This window comes from Monodelphis domestica, chromosome 2, assembly GCF_027887165.1.
Source record: "Monodelphis domestica isolate mMonDom1 chromosome 2, mMonDom1.pri, whole genome shotgun sequence".
Taxonomy (NCBI): domain Eukaryota; kingdom Metazoa; phylum Chordata; class Mammalia; order Didelphimorphia; family Didelphidae; genus Monodelphis; species Monodelphis domestica.
In genome coordinates this window covers 45,288,262-45,312,837 of record NC_077228.1, presented here as the reverse complement: position 1 = coordinate 45,312,837, position 24,576 = coordinate 45,288,262, and the positions used below count along the sequence as shown (strand labels likewise).

Sequence of the window (24,576 nt, the reverse complement as noted above, 5' to 3'; positions counted from 1 at the left end):
TCTTCTGATGTGGAAACAATAATACACAATATTGATTCTAGGATGGAAGATAAGGTTCAAAAACACAAACAAACATATTATTCTGTCTCCAAATCACTATTAATTAGATAAATGCAAATTAAAACAACTCTGAGATATGGGTTAAAAATTATAAACATTTCCACTAGACAGTGACAGTCCACTGACTGCAATCTTCTTATATAAATATATCAGTCGTTAACTTTAAGGACTAACCTGATTTTCCTTTCCTCTCTTTCCCCTAGAAAGTGTTTCAAAAGACAAGAGAACAGCTAGAAGCGGAGCTGAGGTTGGCCTATCTAGACTATTTGGAACTGGAAAACAAAACCCTTATAAACCTTGGGATTGTAGAGACCGAGAAATTAGGATCGGCATGGTGACCTCCCTGGGCTATCTGTCTGATGATCTCTCCCAACTTCAGGAATGTCTCTTCCCCTTTTCTTAATAAGGACTTGTTTCCATATCAATTTCTCACCTTTCTGTAAGTTGTACATAAAACAAGGAGGGTAAATGTAAATAAGTTCGCTTCATTGGCGTTCATTAAAACATTTGAACAAGCACCCAGACTGGCTGGCTTTCATTGATGGCCCAGAGATTGCAAGTGGACCTTGCAGAACTTGAAAATAGGGATTATTTTAGTAGCACGGAGGGGGACCCTCGAGGAGGGGCTCTCACCCATCACCGCCCACTCCTACCCTCTCAGATTAACCACTGAAGCAAAAGCTGAGGCTGGACATCCCCACCAGCAGTTGGCCTTGATATCTGCCTAGTATTGGTCTAGGGACTGGGGATCTTTTTCTTTTTTAAGGGCAAACATACAATTCCTGCTCTCAGAGCTTCCATTTTAACAGGAAACGTGTCAATAATTGGGAGGGATTCTATAAGGAGTAGATGGAATGCACTGAGAGAGGAAGACATGACTAAGGAGGAGAGGGACAAGGGCAAAAATGGTTATTTTCAGCTATATTGTTCAATCTAAAAACGTTGAATATAAACAAACGCTTTGCATTTCCCTATGAAAAACATTAAGTGGGGGAATCTCAAAGATGGAAAGCAAGCTCAGAGGTCGCTCATCTAATGAGTTCACCTTAGGCCCATTGCTCTAAATGCACTTGAGGAAACTGAGGTAAATAGAAGTCAAGTGACTTACCCAAAGACATACAGTAAGTATCAGAGACCAGATTTGAACTCAAGTCTTCCTGACTCTAAGCCCAGTGGTTTCACCACTATATTGTTTAGGCACCTTTTTTTTGTTTGCTTGTTTTTACTGCTTTGTCCTAGTGTTTGAGGTCTGGTACCAACAGACTTCTTTCCACTTTTTTTTGTTGTTTGTTTTAAACCCTCACCTTCTGTCTTGGAGTCAATACTGTGTATTGGCTCCAAGGCAGAAGAGTGGTAAGGACTACGCAGTGGGGGTCAAGTGACTTGCCCAGGGTCACACAGCTAGGAAGTGGCTGAGGTCACATTTGAACCTAGGACCTCCCATCTCTAGGCCAGGCTCTCAATCCACTGAGCTACCCAGCTGCCCCCTCCACTTTTTTTTAAAGAATCTAATTTATTCAACTTCTGGGCCGCTAGGTGTCTTCAAGACATGCTGTTGCTGGACAGGGACCAGAGGTGTTGGGGCTGCTCTTGGGGGCCCAGGAGGGGAGGAACTCTGCTCCTCCTCAGGGACAAGAGTGGGGCAGGGACCCCAGGGTCTCTGAGGGTGCCAGGCCCACTCCTGCTATTCCTGTGGCTGCTCCTTTTTCTCCTAAGAATTTTGAAGTCTTAAGCGAGAAACTGAAGACCTTGGAACAATGAAGGCTTTTACCACTTCAAGAAAATTCTGTCAGAAGAGAAAGGCAGAGAAAGTGCGCACTGGTTAAGCCTCTAGTGTCTGAGAATAGTAGTTCTATTTCTGAACTATGATTTAAAAGGCAGGAATCCAGAGGACTGAGGAGAAGTGGGCTACCCACTTCCTGACAGAGGGACGATGGCCTCAAAGGCAGAATGAGACACATTTCTGGACATGGCGAATGTGTGGAAATAGATCTTGCTTGATTGTGCTCATTTGTTATGAGGATTAGTTTTCTTTTTTAAGGCAGGGGTGGAGGGCTGGAGAGAGGAGCTCATAATAGCATTGCAAAAAAAAGGAAGAAAAAAGGAAAGGAAAGGAAAGGAAAGGAAAGGAAAGGAAAGGGAAAGGAAAGGAAAGGAAAGGAAAGGAAAGGAAAGGAAAGGAAAGGAAAGGAAAGGAAAGGAAAGGAAAGGAAAGGAAAGGAAAGGAAAGGAAAGGAAAGGAAAGGAAAGGAAAGGAAAGGAAAGGAAAGGAAAGGAAAGGAAAGGAAAGGAAAGGAAAAAGAAAAGAAAAGAAGAAAAGAAAAGAAAAGAAAAGAAAAGAAAAGGAAAGAAAAGAAAGGAAAAGAAAAGAAAAGAAAAGGAAAGGAAAGAAAAGAAAAGAAAAGAAAAGAAAAGAAAAGAAAAGAAAAGAAAAGAAAAGAAAAGAAAAGAAAAGAAAAGAAAAGAAAAGAAAAGAAAAGAAAAAAGGAGGGCCATTGAAGCACTTTTTTTAATGTACAAAAGAGATCAGAAGGAAATTCAGAACTAAACAGATAAGTAGGACAGCTTTGAAAAGGGGCAGGTAGGTGGTTCATTCAGTGGATAGAACACCAGGCTTGGGGTCAGGAAGATCAGACCCCAGACACTTACTGTGGGACTGTGGGCAAGTCATTTAACTTGTTTACCTCAGTATTCTCATCTATGAAATGGGGATAAAAGCATCAACCTCCCAGGCTTCATGAGGATCAATGATATACAATGAGCACAATGTCTGATATATCATAAGTACTACTTAAATGCTGCTTATTATTATTATAAAATTGATGTAACTAATCCTATATTGTTTTTAAAAGGCAAGCTCTGTGATGTAATAGAAATTCATGGCTTCACATATAATCTCTGTTCTATTTTGAGTATGGAAATGGTCTTTTTGTGTTCATTAAATTCAATATCTTTCTTAAAGCCTTATCTTTTGTTTTAGGATCAATATTAAGTATTGACTCCAAGGCAGAAGAGCAGTAAGGGCTAGACAACTGCAACTAAGTGACTTGCCCAGGGTCACACAAAATGTCAAAATCCAGATTTGAACCCAAGATTTACATCTCTGGAATATATTTTTTAAATATAGAAAACAGTCTCCTTGATAGGGATGAAGTGGTCCTAAAAAGGTGCCAATAAAAGTGTATTTGTCTAGAATATTCTAAGTCTAATCAAAAGGGTTTTAAACAGGAATTAGGAGGGGGAAAAGCTGCTTTGGTATAGACACCAAAGTGGTGTCAATTCCACAGAGGTCAGCTCCTAGCAGGAAGAAATTAACAGGGGTCAAAATCCAAAAGAGCAAGAACACCCATGGCCTCAGATGGATGAGCCTGAGGCTTGCTGCCCACCACAGTAGAGCTAATAGTTTCTTTCTTTCTTTCTTTCTTTCTTTCTTTCTTTCTTTCTTTCTTTCTTTCTTTCTTTCTTTCTTTCTTTCTTTCTTTCTTTCTTTCTTTCTTTCTTTCTTTCTTTCTTTCTTTCTCTCTTTCTCTCTTTCTCTCTTTCTCTCTTTCTCTCTTTCTCTCTTTCTCTCTTTCTCTCTTTCTCTCTTTCTCTCTTTCTCTCTTTCTTTCTTTCTTTCTTTCTTTCTTTCTTTCTTTCTTTCTTTCTCTCTCTCTCTCTCTCTCTCTCTCTCTCTCTCTTTCTTTCTTTCTTTCTTTCTTTCTTTCTTTCTTTCTTTCTTTCTTTCCCTTACCTTCTGTCTTAGAATCAATACTGTGTGTTATTCCAAGGCAGAAGAATGTACTAGGCAATGGGGGTTAAGTGACTTGCCCAGGGTCACACAGCTAGGAAGTGTCTGAGATCAAATTTGAACTCAGGACCTCCCATCTCTAGACTTGGCTTTCCATCCACTGAGCTACCCAGCTGGCCCTTAGCTAATAATTTCTTGACTTGCTTTCAAGTCAAGTAACACATTGAGCACTTTACTGTTGTTCTGTCATTCAGTTTTTTTTTCAGCTCTTGTGACCTCTGTGGACCATACTGTTCAAGGGATTTTCTTGGCAAAGATACTAGAGAGGTTTGCCATTTCCTTTTCCGGGGTACTAAAACAAGTTGTTGTTAAGTGATTTGCCCAAGGTCACACAGCTAGTAAATATCTGAGGCTGGTTTTGAACTCAGGTCTTCCTGACTCCTGACCCAGCACTCTATCCAATTAGCCATCTAGTTGTCTCATTAAAAATGCTGTATTGAGCCCTGGGGATGCAGAGAAAGGAAAAAAAGTGCATCCTCTGTCTTCATAAGAGCTCACAGCATCATGGGGGAAATAGCATGAAAACAATTCAAGAGATATATATAGCAGATTCACAAAAAGCTATATTCATCCAGTGTGAATGGCAAGGAAACCGAAGGGAAGTCAATTGCTGGGAGGTGAAGGAGACCTTCAAAGGCTTTTACAGAAGGCCAGATTTGAACTGATTGTTTAAGGAATCAGAGAAGCCAAGAAGTGAAAGTGTGGGGGGGGGAGCAGGAGGGAGAGAGAGAGAGAGAGAAAGAGAGAGAGAGAGAGAGAACTAGAATAAGAGAGAAAAGAGAATAGGAGAGAGACAGACAGAGAGAGAGAACTTGAATAAGAGAGAAAAGAGAATAGGAGAGAGAGAGAGAGAGAGAGAGAGAGAGGCAGAGAGAAATAAAATAAGAAAGAAAAGAATAGGAGAGAAAGACAGAGAAATAAAATAAGAGAGAAAAGAGAATAGGAGAGAGAGAAAGAGAGGAGAGAGAAGAGAGAGACAGAGAGAGAGGAGAGAGAGAGAAAGAGAGACATAGAGAAAGAAGAGAGAGGCAGAGACAGAGACAGAGAGAGAAATAAGAGAGAAAAGAGAATAGGAGAGAGAAGAGAGAGACAGACGAGAGAGAGAGAGAGAGAGAGAGAGAGAGAGAGAGAGAGAGAGAGAGAGAGAGAGAGAGAGAGAGAGAGAGAGAGAGAAAGGCAGAGGCAGAGGCAGAGGCAGAGACAGAGAGAAATAAAATAAGAAAAAAGAATAGGAGAGAAAGACAGAAATAAAATAAGAGAGAAAAGAGAATAGGAGAGAGAGAAGAGAGAGACAGAGAGGAGAGAGAGAAGAGACAGAGACAGAAAAGAGAGAGAGAGACAGACAGAGACAGAGAGAAAAGAGAGAGAGTGCATTCTAGGCTGGGGGCAGCTGGGTAGCTCAGTGGATTGAGAGCCAGACCTAGAGAGGGGAGGTCCTAGGTTCAAATGTGGCCTCATACACTTACTAACAGTGTGACCCTGGGCAAGTCACTTGACCCCCATTGCCTAGCCCTTACCACTCTTCTGCCTTGGAGCCAATACACAGTATTGACAGAAGGTAAGGGTTTAAAAAAAAAAGAGTGCATTCTAGGTATGCAAAAAACAAAAACAAAAAAACAGAAGAGACATGGAGTTAGGAGATGTTTTAAAGGAGTGTCGAGGAAGTGTTACTGGATTGTAGAGTATGTTGAGAGAAATAAAAGGTAAGAATACTGGAAAGGCAAGAAAGAGGTAGGTTGCAAAGGGCTTTAAAAGACAAAGGCGTAACTGAGGTGGGTCAGTCAGTGGATTGAGAACCAGGCCTGGAGTTGGTGGTCTTGGGTTCAAATACAGCCTCAGACACTTCCTAGCTATGTGACTTTGGACAAGTCACTTAATCGCAATTGCCTAGCCATTACCATTCTTCTGCCTTAGAAAGCATATTTAGTATTTAATCTAGGACAAACGAGATTCTATATTTTAACCTAGGAGTACTCGGGAGTCACTGGAATTTACAGAGAAGGGACTGATATGGTCAGACCTGCATTTTCAGAAAATCATTTTGGCAGCAAAGTGGAAGATGGGCTGGAACAGGGAGACCAGCTAGAAGGCTACTGCAAAAGGGATGGCATTGAGGTTGGATGTAATGATGTCATCCTTCAAAGACAGTAGAACCAATAGGAGGAGCTTCTCTTCCAAACCTGACCAGCCAATTCCACCAACCTGAACAAGCCAGAGTAGCTGGGGTAGAAATGACGGGTGTCTTTCAGGCGGAGCATGGAATTTGTGAGAGATGGAGAGAAAAGCCAGGAGGAATTTAACAGGGAAATACATTTTGACAGGCTCCAAAAGATAAGTGGGTTCCCCTAATGAAAATTCTACAGGAATGAAATCAGTCCTTAAGGAATGGGAATCTCTCACGAATCATCTCAAGAAGTCCTTTTAATGAAGAGGAAATTGATCTAAAAAATGAAGGTGGGGGCAGTGAAGTGGCACGGTGGATAGGGTGCCAGGCCTGGAGTCAGTAGGACCTGGGTTCACGTCTGACCTCAGATACTTTCTAGCAGGGTGTCCTTGGACAAGTCATGTAACCCCAATTGCCTTTCCCTTGCAACTACTCTGTCTTAGAATTCATATGAAGACAGAAGGTAAGGGTTATATTTTCTTAAGAAGGTAAATTGCGCAGGGAACTTATAAACCATTTTACATACATGCACATACACATACATACACAGAATAAAAGCAAAAGCAGGTAACAGGATGAAAAAAGCAAATGCATGGCATGATCTTGTGAGAGTTGTATAAGGAAAGCTCAGAATGATGTAATGAGCTGTCTATGGTTAAGAAAATAACTGATGATGGAGAGAATTTAAGACTGCTTTTTCTTCCATGGGATGACCTCTAGACAGGGAAGAACAGATCAAAGATGGCTAATAAGGACTTGATATCCAACATAAGGCAGGAGGTAGTAAAAGAGTATTGATAAGTCCAAGGCAACCGGCCCAGATCAACTACACCATTAAGTACTGAAGAGTCTGGCACAAGGGATTGTTGAGCCACCGCTTGAAAATCCCTGAAAGACTAGGTAGAATAAAAGCTCCAAGAGGAAAGGAAGGAGGAAAATATCTGGATTTTCAAAAAAGGAAAGAGAACTAGCAACAATGCAAGGATTCAAGACATTTCTGAGGGACTTATGAGAAAGAACGCTATCCACATCCAGAGGAAGAACTGTGGGAGCAGAAACACAGAAGAAAAACAACTGCTTGATCACATGGGTCAATGGGGATAGGATTGGGGATGCAGACTAAATGAGCACTCCAGTGCAATCATCAACAATATGAAAATAGGTCTTGATCAATGACACATATAAAACCCAGTGGAATAGCTTGTTGGCTATGGAAAGGGGGGTGGGAGGAGGGGAGGGAAAGAACATGAATCGTGTAAAAATGGAAAAATTCTCTTAATTAATCAATTAAATAAAAAAAAATTTTAAAGTAAAGAGAATGGTGGATTCACAAATAGTAGGCCAATGAGACTGATTTTTGGCCTCTCTGCTTGCCTCTCATCTACAGGTTAGAAGGTTGATTTGCCATGCTGGTCTTTTCTGTATAAGCCCCTGCCCTCATGCCCTTGGGCATCTGGCTGTTACTTTGTGTGGATATGGGTTGGTGAAATGCAACTACTAAATTCCTCCTGGATTTCTTGGTCCTTCCTAGGTCTGGTGCTATTTCTTTTTTCATCTTTGCTGGAACTGCGTGAGAACTGGGTGGTTTTTCTACTCTTCACTCTACCATCTTTAAGAGCATCTCTTCTAATGGCTTCCCCATCTTCCACTTACTTCCAGGGCAGCTGGCTTATGTTATACAAATTATTGTGAGCTGCTTATAGTGAAAGGAAGGGAGATTTGGAGGAGCCAAAGATTGTTCCCAGTGCTGTTGACTTTGACCCAAGATGGAAGGACAACTAGGTCTGTATCCCAAAGATATCAAATAAAGGGGGAAAGGATCTACTTGTACAACAATATTTATAGCAGCTTTCTTTGTGTTGGCAAAGAATTGGAAACTGAAGTGATATCTATAGATTAGAGAATGACCAAATGGTAAGAGTCACAAAAATCCACCAAAAGAACTCCAGGAGTAGAATTGGAATTGGAAACTGATGGGATGCCCATCAGTTGGGGGATGACTTAGCAAGTTGTTGTATATGATTGAAATGAAATATGGTTGTGCCATAAGAAATGACAAGCAAGATGATCATCAAAAAAAAAACTGGGAAGATTTATATGAAGTGAGCAGAACCAGAAGAACATTGTGCACAGTAACAACAAAAATGTATGATGCTCAATTGTGAATGACAACTACCATCAGCAATGCAAGGATCCAGGAAAATTACAAGGGACTCATGACAGAAAAGTCTATCCACCTCCATTGAAGGAACTGAGAAAATCTGAATGCAGAATGAAGCATACCATTCTTCATTTTATTTCCTTTATGAGTTTTTTTCTTATATAAGTGGCATGTGTCTTGTTTCACAACATGGTAAACAAGGAAATACATATTGCATGATAGCACATGTATAATCTATATCAGATTACCTGATATCCTGGGAATGGGGAAGGAGAGAACATAGATCACAAAATGTCAGAAAACAATTATTTAAAACTGTACCTACATGTAAAAAATAAGCATTTTAAAAATATTTTAATTTTTTTCCCATGGTTATATGATTCATGTTGTCTCCCCCTTTTTCTTCCCATTCCTGGAATTGACACGCAATTCCATTGGGTTGTATAAACTTTTTTTTTTAAAAGGAAGGACAACTCTGACAACAGATCTGAACTACATTTATGTCATATACACACATTAAAGGAACTAAAGGTCATTCTCTCTTGATGACTACTATCGTTTAGCTCTCAACAAGGCTATCAGAAATCAGGGCTTTGCTCCTAACTAGCATAACTCTACAAAATACGTCTTGGTTTAGGTTTTAATATTAAAGTAATTGTCATTGATTATGTTAATGTGAAACTAGAAAATTCCACATTCCCGATGCTATAGACTCCAAGATTGATAATTTTGGGTCCCCAACTTTTTCTTCCTCAAAACTTGCCAACTGTGTATATTACTCATTCTTTGACAGATGTTGGTACTAGTTGGCTTAGATGAGATTTATCATCATTTGGCTACATAATTTATAACATTAAGACTTCTTTCCTCATGAGAAAAGGTTATAAAATTTAAACCACAATCTTTTCTGGTCCCCAGATAAACATATTGTGTTTGTCTTTCAAGCGAAAAGCAATTATCATTCAAAGGCTCTGCTGGGCCATATGTTGCACATCAATTTTACTAATTTTCTAGTGTAAATAATTAACATCTTATTCTTATGAATACATCTCTCCTCCCCCCAGGGATGTGAATCTCCATAAAGAAAGGGTCTGCCTTGTTGCTAGGTCTTAGTCACCCAAACAGAGATCATGGAACTGAATAGAGTTTGTAAAGCAGAAATTAAATATGACAAAGAAGGGGAGATTAAATGTTGGGTGGTGAATTCACCCTTTCCATGACCCACTGGATTATTTAAGAGCCACAAACTTGTGTCTCAATATGGTCTGGGGAGAATTGAGAAGGCGAAGTAAACTGACCCTTGGCAGGGCATCACCACTGAAAATTTTATATTAAATAATGATGCTAAACCAGTAGTTTCTCAAGAAAAAAGAATGAAGATTGTAAAACCAGAGTGTATATAGTTGCTTCCAAATGTCTTGGTTTTCTTAAAGACAATGTTTAAAATATAGAGAGAAGGTAAGACAAATTAGAAAAATGTCTTATTAAGAAAAACTTGACTACAGTGTTCATTTTCCAATAACAGCAATAACAGATCAGGAAATAGGTGTGTGAGTACTGTGAGATGACCTGGGTGCAACATGATGTCTGCCACCAGTTTTAACATTTGAAACAGGGAGTGAAAAGGGCAAGTTTTCCCTTTTCTCCATATCATCTAAAAATGAGGTTCTGGATCTCTATCAAGGACCTTGCCCTTAGAATAACTTTTAAAATATCTTTGAACCTTGAGAAAAAAAGAAATAAAATCAGTTTGCTCCTGACTTGAGGCTCTAGGAATTCCTGTTTGAGTTGCATCCTGTTAAAGAAGGTTCACAACAAAGGAAACTTCAGAGAATTAAAAAACCGCAATAATTATAATTATAAAAGCTCCTGCCCTCTTCAGCATTGATTCCACCTCAAAAATTCAAAGGAGCCTTGGGTCCATTAGGGTGAATTCCATTTCTTCCATTGCCACAAACTGAAATCCTTCTGCTCTTTAGAAACTTCAGTAACTCAATTCAACCATCTTTTACTGAGTGCCTAAAAAGAATGCTTAAAGACAAAGAAAAAAAAATCAGTGCTTGCCCTCTAGAATCTTGCATTCTTCTGGGGCAGTGAGGAATAACCTGTATACAGATGAATACAAAAGAAATGTTTTGACCTAAACCTGTAATTTCAGTGGCATTGAGAACATTGTTTAGAAAATGCTTTCTACCAATGGAGCTTAGCACTTTCTATGCAGTTTATTATCTTAGAAAGTTGGAGGTCACTGAGAGTTTGAGTGATTTAATGTTAGGATCACACAGCTAGGATAGAGAGGGTAGGATTTGAAAATAGGTCTTCGTAACTGTAAGGTTGGCTCTCTCTCCACTGTGCCATGCTGCCTCTAACTTTCTTTCTCTCCTTCCTTCCTTCCTTCCTTCCTTCCTTCCTTCCTTCCTTCCTTCCTTCCTTCCTTCCTTCCTTCCTTCCTTCCTTCCTTCCTTCCTTCTTCCTTACCTCCTTTCTTTCTCTCCTTCCTTCCTTCCTTCCTTCCTTCCTTCCTTCCTTCCTTCCTTCCTTCCTTCCTTCCTTCCTTCCTTCCTTCCTTCTTCCTTCCTTCCTTCCTTCCTTCCTTCCTTCCTTCCTTCCTTCCTTCCTTCCTTCCTTCCTTCCTTCCTTCCTTCCTTCCTTCCTTCCTTCCTTCTTTCCTTCCTTCCTTCCTTCCCTCTCTCTCTCTCTCTCTCTCTCTCTCTCTCTCTCTCTCTCTCTCTCTCTCTCTCTCTCTCTCTCTCTCTCTCTCTCTCTCTCTCTCTCTCTCTCTCTCCTCTCTCTCCCTCCCCCCTCTCTCCTTTTCTCTCCCCACCAGTCTCTCCATTTATCTATCTAGGAGTGTACCTGTCTGTGGTTCCAATCATTGTGAAAAATCCCACTGAAGAAATAACCTAATAGCCTCCACTGACGCAGGCTGGTTCTGCACCGTGTGGTCTTACAGAGTCGTCTTGGGGTCCTGAACAGTTACATGATTTGCCCAGCACCATACAGTATATTTCATAGGTGAGCCCTAAACTGAAGACTTCAGCTTTCTATCCAACAGATCACACTGCCTCTCAGAAAGTTCAGATCACTAGAATTCTAATTTATGTTTTCTTCTATTCCAATTCTTTGAAATCAATCATTAAATTATGTTTAACTTTTGGTTAACTAGCAAATCCACTCTCCAATAATTTGGGATATTATTACTCTGAATAAATATATGGGGACAGTATTGTATATAGAAACAAAAAGATGATCTTGGGAGCAGTAAGCTTTGGATTCTAGTCTCTAACACTTAGCCGGGTGGCCCAGAAGAAGTTACTGAAGCTCTTGGTTACCTAAGCAACCCTCAGTAAGAGATGAATTGCCATCTATGAATCCCTACAATGATAAATGCATGAATCCAGAGTTTAAAAATATACATGATTATGAATAAACATACATTTGGTGTACACTTTCTAGTCTTCTTGCACCTCACTTCCTGCCAAGGACTCGACAATTCAGGGCTTCTGGCCCCTTCGCTGTTTCTCAAACAAGACACTCCATCTCCAACTGTGCACTTCTATGGCTTTGCTTCATGCCTAGAAGGCTCCCCTTCCTCCCTTCTCTGCCTTCTTTCAAGTCTCAGCCCCAAATCCCACCTTCTACAAGAAGGCTTTCTTGGTCCCCTTAATGCTAGTGCCTGAACTCTGAAATGATCTCCAATCTAGGCTGTATATACCTTGCTTGCTCATAATTGTTTGCATGAGCTCCTTGAGAGCGGAGACTGTCACTTAGAACAGTGCCTGGTACACAGTAGGTACTTAATCAATGCACGATGACTTGACACATACCTTCAAATATGCAGAAGAGATACAATGAGGGTTGATAATGTTCATAGTACTCTCACACGGCTTCACTAACCTCTGGACTCCTTTTCTTCACCAGTTACATGGCTGACTCCCTCTCCCACCCAGGAATGCCTTTCTCCTTCTCCATCTCACATTCCTGTAGGTGTTTTCTTCCCTATATCAGAAATATAACCCTTTGAGGGCAGAGACTGTCCTGTTTGCTTCTATTTAGATCCCAGGCCCCTTAGAACTTAGAACAGTGCCTGGCACTAAGTATTCACTGAATAAATGTTCTATCTGTCAGTATCATTTGGGCCACCACTTTGGTGCATTACCTTCCTTGGGGTCTACAGGCAGCGGCTGCCATTCTTCAAACTCGGCAGGGCATCCAGGGACATGGGCTTGAAAGTGATGGTCTGGCTCCCCATATCTCTCTTAGCTCACAAGCCCCAACCTTCACAACCCGACAAGCGCTGGTATCAAACTGTCATTCAGACACACATCCTAAATACTAGATCTTTATTCTCCTACGAAATGGAGAAAAGCTCAGAAATATGCCCGCGTCTCGTAAGGGATAGTGTTCAATCTAACTGCAAGTCTCTCCTATCTTCTTCTGCCAGAAAGGCTAGAAAGAGCACTGATTTTAGAATTATGAAATCCCCAGCTCTGGGGGACTTTCTGGCTTTTAACCACTCTCAGCTGCATTTATAAAATAAAGGGCTGACCTACATGAGCGGCAGATCGAGGATGCCATGCTGTGTAGAGGGAACACTAGGACAAGGTCTGCTTTTGACTTAAGACTCTCTTCCTCATTCTCTCCTGGCTCATCTCCTCACTCACTCCCTACTCCTTCTTCCAAGCTTCTACAAACTTCTCTCCATACTATATATGAGCAAACTATGCCAGGTCATTCCCCTTCAGGGGAGAGTCACTGAATCATTCCTCTCTCTCCACACAGAATTCTAGCACTTCCTCCATGGGTCTTCCTTTACCACACTCGGGCCAGTCTCCAACCTACAAAATGGCCAATACCAGCCTAAAGACCGCTTCCTGACATTCTTAAATACACTCAATCTCAAGTACACAGATGCTCTTTTTTTGTTTTTGTTTTTTTTTTAATCCCCAGTCTCATAATCTCCTCAAAATCTAACATTATCCTCTGAAAGAGGTCTTTCCCCCTGGTTCTCCCAAAGGGAAATCAAAGGGAAAATTGCCTCAATGGTCACAAAAAATATTGTCATAAAAATACTTCTGGGCTATATAGGAAAAGGTTACCAGCCTTCTCAATAATAATATATTCACTGAACACCTTGTCTTACAAAGTGCTTTCCTCAAAATAACTTTGACATAGGTATAAATATTGTACCTGAGTTTCTTTCCCCCTCCACAAACCCAAACTTATATCTAGATGAAACTCTCCTATGTTCAAAGTACTCTGGAGCCACATTTATGAAAAACCACGCCTCCACAAGCCCCCACTGCTAGGTTTCCTTTTGCCAGTCAGCCAGAAGACATAATTACATGAAATCCAAGTGCTTTCATGAAATAGCATAGTAGAAAACATACCAATAAAGATTTCCCTTCATAAACCGTTGCCACATTTTTCATGGGAGGTACATGTATGTGCAGGCATCACATATGGTCAGTGCATGGGTGAAGAGTATACACTTAAGGAGAATGGGCTGCTGGGATGCCTGCATGAAAAGCACATGTGCTATCAGACTGGGGGTAAAAAAATACCTTAGTGACTTTTCAACCCATAAAAAGGGTCTGTTTATTCATAAGGTCTTGTCTATGGTGGGCACTGGCCAGTCTCCAAATCTCCATTATAAGATTTTGAGCCAAGTTCATTGAAACACAGGACACTCCCAGCTAATGGATGCCACAGATTAAAATGTATTCTTACTTTGATTTAAAGCCAGGAAGCCCTTGTATTCTTGGCCCAGGTTCATTATAAGAACTCTGTGCCCCTACAGTAGGTCCAGGTCCAATAGCCTCACTCGCTCAGTATTCTTCTGGGGCCCCCAAAAACTTTCCTTCTGCCATGAAAATGAATCTGAGCAAGAACAAAATCTGGTCCCAAAGAACAAAGTCATTGCTTTCCTCCAGCCTAAATACATTCCTGCCTTTAATACTTACATATAGCTAGAGACACATAGATATGGATATAGAGTCATCAACAAGCTGCTTTCCTGCTTCCCCAACTTACACTCAAGAGTTCAGTGTCCTAGGGGCAGGGGTCCCAGATCTCTGGGGGTAAGGAATGCTATCACTGTAGTTCATAAGCCCCCACTGTATGCTTCCCATTAAAAAATCAGCCAGTAAACTTAAATAACCTTTAGCAAAGACATTTACTAAGATGACATAGTTAAGATTAAGTGGTATAAAATATTTCCCCCAAAAAACTGGGGCACATTTCCCCATAAATAAACACAGCATCAATGCAAAGAGTGGATTTGAGTTTATAATACAATAACAATGAAGTACATGTAGGATACAAGTGTGGCAAAGGGTAACTATCAGGGTACTTGAGAGCCTGGAAGTCCCTTTTTTGTAGAGTCCTTATGCAATGTTCCCTTTTAGTGCAATTCCAAAGCTCCACAGTCCTCTCCTTCCTTTCTTCTTTCACCATCCATGGTGGCTCTTTTCCCTGCGTTGAATCTCCCTCGATCCTTGGGCCTTTCTATGTCTATGTCTACTCTCATTGTGTTTCCCAACTCCTTGTTGGATGCATTCATTATCTCCACTGGTCCAACCTCTCCTTTTCAGGGGTCTGGTTTTTCCTCCTCTTTTGGCTCTAGATCTTGAAGCTAGACTCCTCAAGCCCTAAACTGAGGAGCTCCCAAATTAGATTGTTTTTATACATGGGCCCAAGAGGCATGATTGATCATTTTAGCTGGATATGGTGCCATTTGCCTTTCATCTGATCAATGCAGCAGAGCCCTGAAAAACATGAGTAAAGATAAAACCTACAACATGTTAGTTTTGATAAGGAAGAAGGAAGACTACCTCATTCTCTGTGACCAAAGAGGAGGAATAAGGGATGGCAGAAGATGTAAGTATTGAGATGATAAGAAAAGATAGAGACTCTCACATCTGATAGCATCCATCCACAATAAGGTAGTAAGTAGAGTTATCTGTTGAAATGGATGAGCCTGGAGTTAGGTGGGCTTCAGGAGGGGAGGTTTATAAGATGCCACTGTGGGAAATGCCATGAAAAAAATGAATAAAATGATTGCTGGGTGGAAGGGAAGGTGAAGTTATAGTTAGAAGGCATATATTTCTACTGTCCAAAATCAAAGTGGTTTCCTCCCCTACTTCAGCAGTGCTTAAGGAATAGAAAAGACAGATAAATCAATAAATCTACAGGCATTTATTGTTTACTCTGTGCCAGCAGCTGAGGATTCAAAGACAAAAATGAGACAATACTTGTCCTCAAGGAACTTACATTAAATAAGGGAAAAAGACCTACCTGTACTAAAATATTTTTAGCAGCTCTTTTTGAGGTGACAAATATTTGGAAACTGAGTTTGTCACTCGGGGACAGGATGAACAAGATATGGTACATGGTTGTAATGGAATACTATTGCACCATAAGAAATAACAAACAGAATGAGTTCAGAAAAACCTGGAAAGACTTACATGAACTGATGCAAAATGAAGGAAGCAGAACCAGGGGAACAATGTATTCAGTACTAAAAATATTATACCATGAACAGTTGTGAAGGACTGTACCATTATAAGCAAAGCAAGTCTCTAAGCTAACCACAAGGAACTCATTATGAAAATGCCACCCACAGCCAAAGAAGGAACTACTGGAGTCGTTCAAAGCACACCATCTTCCACTATATTTCCTTCATGAGATTTCTATTGCGTGATATGTGTCTTCTATCATGAACTGAGCAATATGGAAATATGTTTTGCATGTAAGTCCTGGAATAACCTGTATAAGATTATTTACTGCCTTGGGGATGGAGATGAAAGGAAGGAGAGGGAAAATCTGATTCTTAAAATGTCAGAAATAAATTGCCAAAAATGGTTTCTACATATAATTGAATAAATAGGAACTTACATTAGGTTGGGGGACAAAACAAGGGTGTGCCAAATAAAGATAAGGTAAATCTATTGGCAGTAAGCATTAGTGGATAAGAAGATTAAGAATGGATTTGTGAACCCAGTGGAATTGGGAGAGGGGAGGGAAAGAATATGATTCTTGTAACGGAGGAATAATGTTCTAAATCAAATAATTAAATAAATTTTAAAAAAAGAATGGCTTTGTGTAGAATGTATTGCTCTTGGGAGGGGGGGGGCACCAGCTAGGTGGCTGAGTGGATTGAGAGACCCTGGCTTCAAATCTGGATTCAGACACTTCCTAGCTGTGTGACCCTGGGCAAGTTACTTACCTCCCACTGCCTAGCCCTTGCCACTCTTCTGTGTTGGAACCAATACACAGTATTGATTCAAAGATGGAAGGTAAGAGTTAAAAAAAAAGACTTTATTATCCCAGTGAATCCCTGAAGTGGAAATGAATATCTTAGAAACTGAGGTAAAGGAACTGAGAGTCCAGGGTACAGAAAGAAAGGCAAAGGAGAAAATTCAAGAAATAATTCGGATTCAGTCACAGAAGCTATTATTATTTGTATCATCATTAATGAAGGCAGAAGCTGATGGCAATGACAAGAATCTTGAAAGGGTGGTGGTAAAATTGTAGGTAAAATTCAAAGGAGAGACTATTAAATATTGATGCCAGAGGTCTAAAAGTACCTCTGGGGAGTAAGGAACACAACCACTCTTCTATCTGGTTTAACAAATGGCAAAAAGGGGAGGATGAGAAAAGGAACCAAGAACAGTGCAATGGGCAGAAAAGGGAGATTCTTCAGTGGTTTCTCTATACAAATCTCTCCAGAGATCTTCAGAGAGAGACCACAAGACCCAACTGTTTCTTAGTAACAGCTTAACCCTTCCTGCAGAATTCCAGAATCTTTACTTTGCTGTCCCATGCCTCTGACCTCTGCAAAACTTAACTTATCTTTTCTTTATAACACCAGGGACAAGAGAGGAATAATAAACAGGACAGAAGTTGGGCAGGTTGTAGGGGATAGATCACTGACTTTAGAATCAAGAAGACTCATCTTTATGAGTTCAAATCTGGCCTCCTCCACTCACTGTATGTTCCTGGGAAAGTCACTTCACCCTGTTTGCCTCTGTTCCTCACTGTCAAATGAGCTGGAGAAAAAAGTAGCAAACCATGCCAGGATCTTTGCCAAAAACACCCCGAATGGGTTCATGAAGAGTCAGACACCACCAAAGAATAGAAGGTGATTTCTGCCACTTAGATGCAATTGGTGAAATCGGGCTGTGATGGGTTGCTATCAGGCGAAGAACATGGAGAAGGGCATCAAGAAAATGGATTTGCTTCTCAGTTTTGGATGACAAAGATGAGGAGAGTAGGAGGCTGGGAAGACAAGGGAAGGATCTGCTAATCATATAGGGCAGGAAGGATCACCATGAGGGGTAAGCAGAAGCTTAGAGAAGGAATCAGTAAGAAGATCCGAATTAGAACGTTGACATCATGGAGATTTCAAAAACTCTTCCTTTATCTGTCTATCTCACTGCAGCTGGGCAAGGCAGGGCAGGCAAATTTGACCCTAGAAGGGATTGAGCTGACCCTCAGTCTTAAGGGTCAGGTCAGGCCAACAGCTGTCCCTTTTCTTATCTAGCCCTTCAAAGAATCTGTTTTCACTTACCTACGAATCCAAATTTTTTCTTCAGTTAAAATGTAGCTTTTACAATAGCAAGGAGGGAACAGCTATGCAAGCCTAGATGCAAACAACCTGGCTATCTGGGGCCAAATTCTTGAACAAAGGTCACGTACAAGAGGGTCAGTGTTTAATCATCTCCCAAGTGGTCATAAAATGTGAGCCAGCTGCATCCTCCCAGTACTAGCAACTTTTACTGATCCAATAATGTCTACGTCCTCACTTTCTTAGCCACTGACCCTCAATACTTAGAAATTTAGAGTATATTTGAAGAGTATAGCAATGACCTGTGGCTGTAACGACTTGCATTTGTCGATATCACACTTCTGGTTAGAAAGCTCTTTCCCGTCCATGGTAACATCCATCCATCCTTCATCTATGAAGCAGGTGTGCAAGCATTGTTACTTTAGAGCCAGGGCAGCAGGCTGGCTTGCCCAGTCACATAGCTAAGTGGCACTGCCAAGACTTCAACTCACATCTCTGACTTCCTGCCTTTTCCATTACCCATGCTGCCCATGGCATAAAGTAATCGGATATCACATTCTAGTCTCCTTCCAAGCCCATAACAGTTTAAATAGCAAAAGTAATTCTAATGAATGGAAAACAAGTTAAACTTGCCCCAACCTCACAGAATTAGTTGAACCTAATCCCATAGCACAATCTGAACAGTTTTCTCACTAGGCAAAGGAAATCTTCATTTTGAATTTAATTAGAAAGATTCAGTATAGCAATAATTAGCCAAGAAACATTTATCAAAGTCCTACTATGTGCCAGGCACTGGATTATTAACAATGGGCACCATGCAAAACACAGTTCCACAAAAAAATCTCTCTGCTATTCTAACAAGGAATTAGATAAAGCTCAGTGAAAAGTATAATTATAAAATTACAATTATATAATGATAAAAATATGCTTAATAGATATGAAAAATATTTTTCCTAGCTGTAGCAAAAATTACCCAAATTGGTCCTGTGAAAATAGAGTGTTTATTGAATTGTAAGTAAATAATCCTGCTATCTGGATGTCTCCTCCTTATATGCCATCTTGTTACTTTTCCTTACTCGATCTTAAGTTTCCTCCACATATATTAATTTTTCTTCATTAAAGTGTAAGCTGCTTTTGAATATGGACCACCCTGTTTGTCTGTATTTTGAATTCCCAGTATTTAGCATGGTGTTTGGCACATGGTAAATTGTTTAATAATGCTTAATTTAAAATTTTTGATTGTTAAAAAAATCCTTACTTTCTGTTTTAGAATCAATACTAAGTTTTGGTTCCAAGGCAAAAGAGGGGAAAAGGCTAGATCACTGGAATTAAGGGACTTCCCCAACCAAGAAAAAGAAGGCTTCATTTTCTAGGGCAAAACATATTTATTCTATTCACACGATTGTCACTAAAATGCCATCCCCTCACTGCACAAGATTAGCCTCGTAAATATCCGGGATCTGTCAGTCTACTCTTTTTCCCTAGAGCCTTTCCAATTCCAAAGGTCACAGCATGTAGCCATCATTCTGAACTCTTTCCCTGAATAAATGATTATTTTTCAAAATTAAAGAAAACATCTCATGTTCCACGGTCTCTTTCAGCCATGGAGATCCCAAATGGTTTGATTTCTCCTCTTTAAGTGGTATTGATTTAAGCTACATACACATTGACCATGACAAAGTATATGGCATATTTGATGACATTTCTATAAAAATGCAAATGATGTCATGTGAGAAAATCTTAACTGTGGCTTTCCATAAAGGCAAATGTGTCCTTTACGATTTCTTTTTCTTCGTCTGATCAGTAAGAAACAGGGACCAATTAAGGTGCAATGTAGCAGCTGTTCAATAGAAACTGAGACACACTTCCAGTCATTTAGGACAGGAAATGAATACAATGCCAGATCTAATTGAAGCCACATGGGAATTATTGACAGGCAGACTAGAGTGACTGAAATTGGAATTCTGCCCAAGACAGCAGACACTGACTAAGGAAGAAACAAAACTAGTTTCCTTCTTTCCCTCCTAGAAAGTCCAAAAGCAATCAAAAGAGGGAAAAAATTCTACAATAGGAATCAAACAAAACCTGATAATAGAAGCTATCAAAACAGTATTACAGGAGCCATTCTTGAATCTGAAAATGTATCAGAAAATACATTCTTCATGTATTTTCTGCCTAATTTTCTTCTGTTAAAAAGCCTGTTTTTAAAAGAATATCACCATACAAAGTAACTCATGGTGACACTTTGTACAGCAAAGTTTATGTTGTGAAACAAAAGAAATGACTGGACTATCATGCCCGAGACTAAGTTAATTAGGTGTGCTTCCTATAGCCCCTTAATGTTAACCAACTGTAAATCCATTAGGGACTTCTAACCCAGAAATAACAATTATGCAAGACAAATAACATTCTTTTTTTTTTCCAAACAGTATTCTTAGCTACAATGGAAACTGCAGACCAGGATAAGAAGATCTAGATCAGGACTGGATGTTTAAATGGATTATCTATTTATTTAGTTTTACTAAAAACCAAATTGCAGTAACATTACTTGATGACAAAGTCATTAAACTACACAGCACAAAAATGACAATGACGTTCAACCAGCATCTCTCTTGATAACGTGAGAAGAAACTGGTTAAGCGAAAGAATCTATAGCGACACAAAATGTACTGCCATATAACGATCTTCCAGAACTGTAAGCCTGAATAATAGGAAATTCGTGAAAAGGGCAATTTTAAGTCATTTATCAAAATCTCTCCTTTTTTAACCCCTTATCATTCGACTTGGAATCAATACTAATTACTGGTTCCAAGGCAGAAGCATGGTAAAGGTTAGGCGATGAGGATTAAGACTCATCTTTATGAGATCAAATCTAGCCTCAGACACTTACTGTCTGACCTTGGGCAAGTTGGATGAACCCAGAACCCCCATGTCCAGGCTTAGGACTCTATCCACTAAGCCACCTTGCTCAAATATTTCTTGAAGAGGATTCCGTGTTGTCTTCCTACTGCTTTTGTAATTGTACTTGGAAATGTACCTGATTACTCAGGCAATCTAGGGCAAGCACTCGAACCCAAGAAGAACTAGAAATTACTTCAACAAATAGGAAGCATTTAAAAAACTATGTTACAATAAACTCACATTCATCCAAGTCCTACTTATGGTAGGTGGAGTTTTTGAGTTTAGCTACAGAGAACAGGAGAGAAAGAACCATATCTTACAGGGATGGAAGGATCCAGTGAGGATTTTTTCAGGGGGAGAGAGAGGGAGAGGGAGAGGGAGAGGGAGAAGGAGAGGGAGAGGGAGACGGAGAGAGAGAGAGAGAGGGAGAGAGAGAGAGAGAGAGAGAGAGAGAGAGAGAGAGAGAGAGAGAAGAGAGAGAGAGAGAGAGAGAGAGAGAGAGAGAGAGAGAGAGAGAGAGAGAGAGAGATGTTTGGAGGTAGTATCTAGCAATGGCAACACAGTCAGGAAGGAAAAGGGGGGAAAAGATCAAAGTAGACATCACCAAGTCACAGACTGTTGGCTCTTCATGGGCAGGAGTTTTGGCCTCTCCGTGCTTAGCTCGATTCTGAGCACAGAATCTTTGTTAACTGGAATGATTGATGTCTTAAAGCTCATGAATTTACTCATAGAGGAATCTTAAGTTTTTAATCAGAGCCTCTACTTTTCTCCTATTTCACACATAATTCTAACAAGCACAACTATCCAACCCTTAGCACATTAGAAGAAGCAAACTAGATCAGGCCTGGAGTCAGGAGGACTTGGGTTCAAATCTGGCATCAGGTACCTCCTGGCTGTGTGACCCTGAGCAAATGACTAAACCTTGTTTGTTGAGCCCTTGCCTCTCTGTTAGAGTTGTTACTAAGGTAGAAAGTAGCGGTTTAAACACACACACACACACACACACACACACACACACACACACAAGATATAAGATGATTTTGAGGCGGAAGAACAGAGAAGTCAGGATCAAGAAATGTGGGGCTTGAGCCAGGCAGGTCCTGAAGAAAACAAAAATTCTTACAGGTGATGGTGAGGAGAGAATATGTTCCAGGCAGAAGGGACGGAAAGGGATAGAAAATGGAAAGGTACCTATGAGAAACATTGGCAGCAGCATTTGAACCACAGAGTTGAGTGCATGAAGGCAAAGGAATGATGCACAGTCAGGCTGGACAGGTAAGAAAGGGTCAAGTCACAAGGAGCTGTAAACACTAAGAAGAGGGGTATGTATTGGATCCTAAAGGTAATAGGAAGCCTCTGGGGTTTATTGAGAAGAGACACAACATGCTCAGACTTGGACTCCAGGAAGAATTACTGGCAACTGTGCAGAAGATGGAATAAAATGGGGGAGAGACTTTAGGCAGTGAGATGTGTTAGACTAATAGACTGTTGCAGTGCAGGTAAGAGTTAATTAGATTCTAAACTAAGGAGGTGGCTGTATCGAGTACAAGGAAGGGGATGAACATGAGATGCTGTGGAGATGGAAAAGGCAAGATGTGGCAAATAATTAGATCCATTGGGTAAAAGGGAAGAGTCAAGGATAAAAACCAAGACTGCATCCCGGGGGGGTGGGGGGGAGAGAGAGGGCTGAAAGGACCCAATGGGAAAAGGGGCAGGTTTGGAGGGAAAGATGAGTTCTATTTTAGGGGTGTTGACTTTGAGAGGCCTGTGGGATATTCAGTTCTGATGTCTACTAGGCAATAGGTGATGCAGGACTGGATAGAGCTCAGGAGAGAAACAAACACTCAACATATAAATCTGGGACTGAAACTATGGGAGCTGATAAAAGCCACCAAGTGAACCAGTTTAGAGAGAAAAGGGAAAAAGAGGTTCCAGGACAGAACTCTGGAGCAAAATAACCACAGTAAGGGGGAGGAATATGATCGATAATCAAGTAAAGGACACTTGGAAGGAAATGGGTAGACAAGGAGGAGATCTTGTGACCTCATCATTCCAAGGGTCACAAAATCCTAAAGAAAAGGAAAGGGTCAAATGCAAAAGGCCGGTCAAGAAGGATGAAGCCAGAGGCCATTAAATTTGGTCACTGATTTTATGCAGAAAAATTTCAGTTGTAATAAGACACCAGATTCCAAGAAGATGCTTGAGGAGCAAGAGAAAAATTGGAAACAACGGTTTATTATGTGGTGGAGAAAATCACAAAACTACATTTTGGCTGTGTCTACTACATATTTGTTACATGATCGGCACTAGGCTCACACTCCTGCTAGGCAATCTCTCCTATAACTGCCTTATCCATTCGCTATTTCCCTCTCCATAGGAGCTCTTCCAAACCTTTTCATCCCCATTCTCTCAGCTGAGAGCCTTTCCTCTTATCTTACAGAAAAAAATCACCATTAGCTCCTACTTCTCCTTTCCTTCCCATCTCCTATCACTAAGATGCCTTCTGCCATTCTCTGCTCCTTCACTCGTCTCACATTACCAAGCCATCTACTTGTTCAAGTGATCCCATTCTATCCCATCTCTTCCAACAAAATTGTCCCATCTGTCATCCTCACTCATTTATTTTCAATGTTTCCTGGTTCCCTCACTACCTCCAAAGCGCTCTCTCTGTCTCTGTCTCTGTCTCTGTCTCTGTCTCTCTCTCTCTCCCTCCTCCCCCCCTCCTCCTGAAAAAATCCTCACTGGATCCTCCCATCCCTGTAAGATATGGTTCTTTCTCTTTTGTTCTCTGTAGCTCAACTCAAAAAGGCCACCTACCATAAGTGCCTCCACTTTCTCTCCTCCCATTCTCTTCCTAACCCTCTTACAATCTGGCTTCTAAATTTATCATTCGACCAAGTGTTTTCTCCAAAGATATAAATGACCTATTGTTGATTTTTCTCAGTTGTCATTCTAGGTGACATGTCTGCTTGGACACTGATCATCTTCTCCTCTTTGCTATTCTCTTCTCTTTCCTGAATATCACTCTCTCCTGGTTCTCCTCTTATCTGACAGCTCTTTCTTAGTTCCTGGATGTTCCTCCTTTGCTACAGCATCATCCAGAGCATGCCCTCTAATTAAAGGTGATCCCTCAGGGTTCTGCCCTAGGCTCTCTTCTCTTCTCCTACATCTCATCAGCTCCCATGGATGAATGGCCATATTTACACTGACTCTTCTATCCTGCCATCGCCTCTCTGTTAACCTCAAATCTCTCAACTCCAACTACCTTTCCACACATCTTAAATTTGGGTGTCCAGCAGACATCTTAAATTCATCATGTCCAAACCAGAACTCATTATCTTTCCCCCTAAATCCTCCCCACCTCCTACCTTCCCTGTTACTACAAAGGACAACCCATCCGTCCAGTCCCTTAGGCTCATAACCTAGATGTCATCTTTAATGCCCCACTATATCTTACTTTCCATATCTAATCTGTTCCCAAGGTTTATCAGTTTCACCTTTACAACATCTCTCAATTTACATTTCTCTCTTCTGACACTGCTCTGAACCTGGTGCAAACCTTCATGACCTTGGAAATGGATTGATTACTGCAATAGCCTGCTGGTGAGCCTGCCTGCCTGCCTGCCTTAAGTCTCTCCCCACTCCATTCCATCCTCCTTTCAACAATTAAAATGATTTTCCTAAATCACAGGGTCAATCATGCCAATCCCTTACTTGATAAATTGCAATGGTTCCCTATTGCTCTACCAGGATCAAGTGCAAAATGCTGTTTGGTACTCAAAGCTCTTCACAACCTAGCCCTGTCTTTCCATTCTTCTTATAACTTTACTCCCTGATCCATATTCTTTGATTCTTCCTGGTTGGTTCCACAAACAAGATACTCCAACTCTTGGCTCTGGGCATTTCTTCTGGTAGCCCAATGCCTGCTCAAC

General features: G+C 40.6%; 2 protein-coding genes across 3 annotated transcripts in view; one reads left to right on the top strand and one right to left on the bottom strand.

The window, feature by feature from the left end:
- Positions 1-578, top strand: part of DNAI3 (dynein axonemal intermediate chain 3) — a 139,425-nt gene extending 138,847 nt beyond the window's left edge. The window contains 1 exon segment of the mRNA XM_001366304.5: positions 264-578. Within this exon segment, the coding sequence (XP_001366341.2) occupies positions 264-398 (135 nt within the window). The 3' untranslated portion in view covers positions 399-578.
- Positions 1-24,576, bottom strand: part of SYDE2 (synapse defective Rho GTPase homolog 2) — a 125,385-nt gene that overhangs the window by 5,498 nt on the left and 95,311 nt on the right. The window contains exon 7 of one of the 2 annotated variants that reach the window (XM_016429896.2): positions 12,779-14,942. The exons of the other annotated variant lie outside the window; for it this stretch is intronic. Within the exon in view, the coding sequence (XP_016285382.2) occupies positions 14,887-14,942 (56 nt within the window). The 3' untranslated portion in view covers positions 12,779-14,886. Of the gene's footprint in view, positions 1-12,778; positions 14,943-24,576 lie in introns of those variants that run through there. 2 annotated transcript variants of the gene reach the window in all.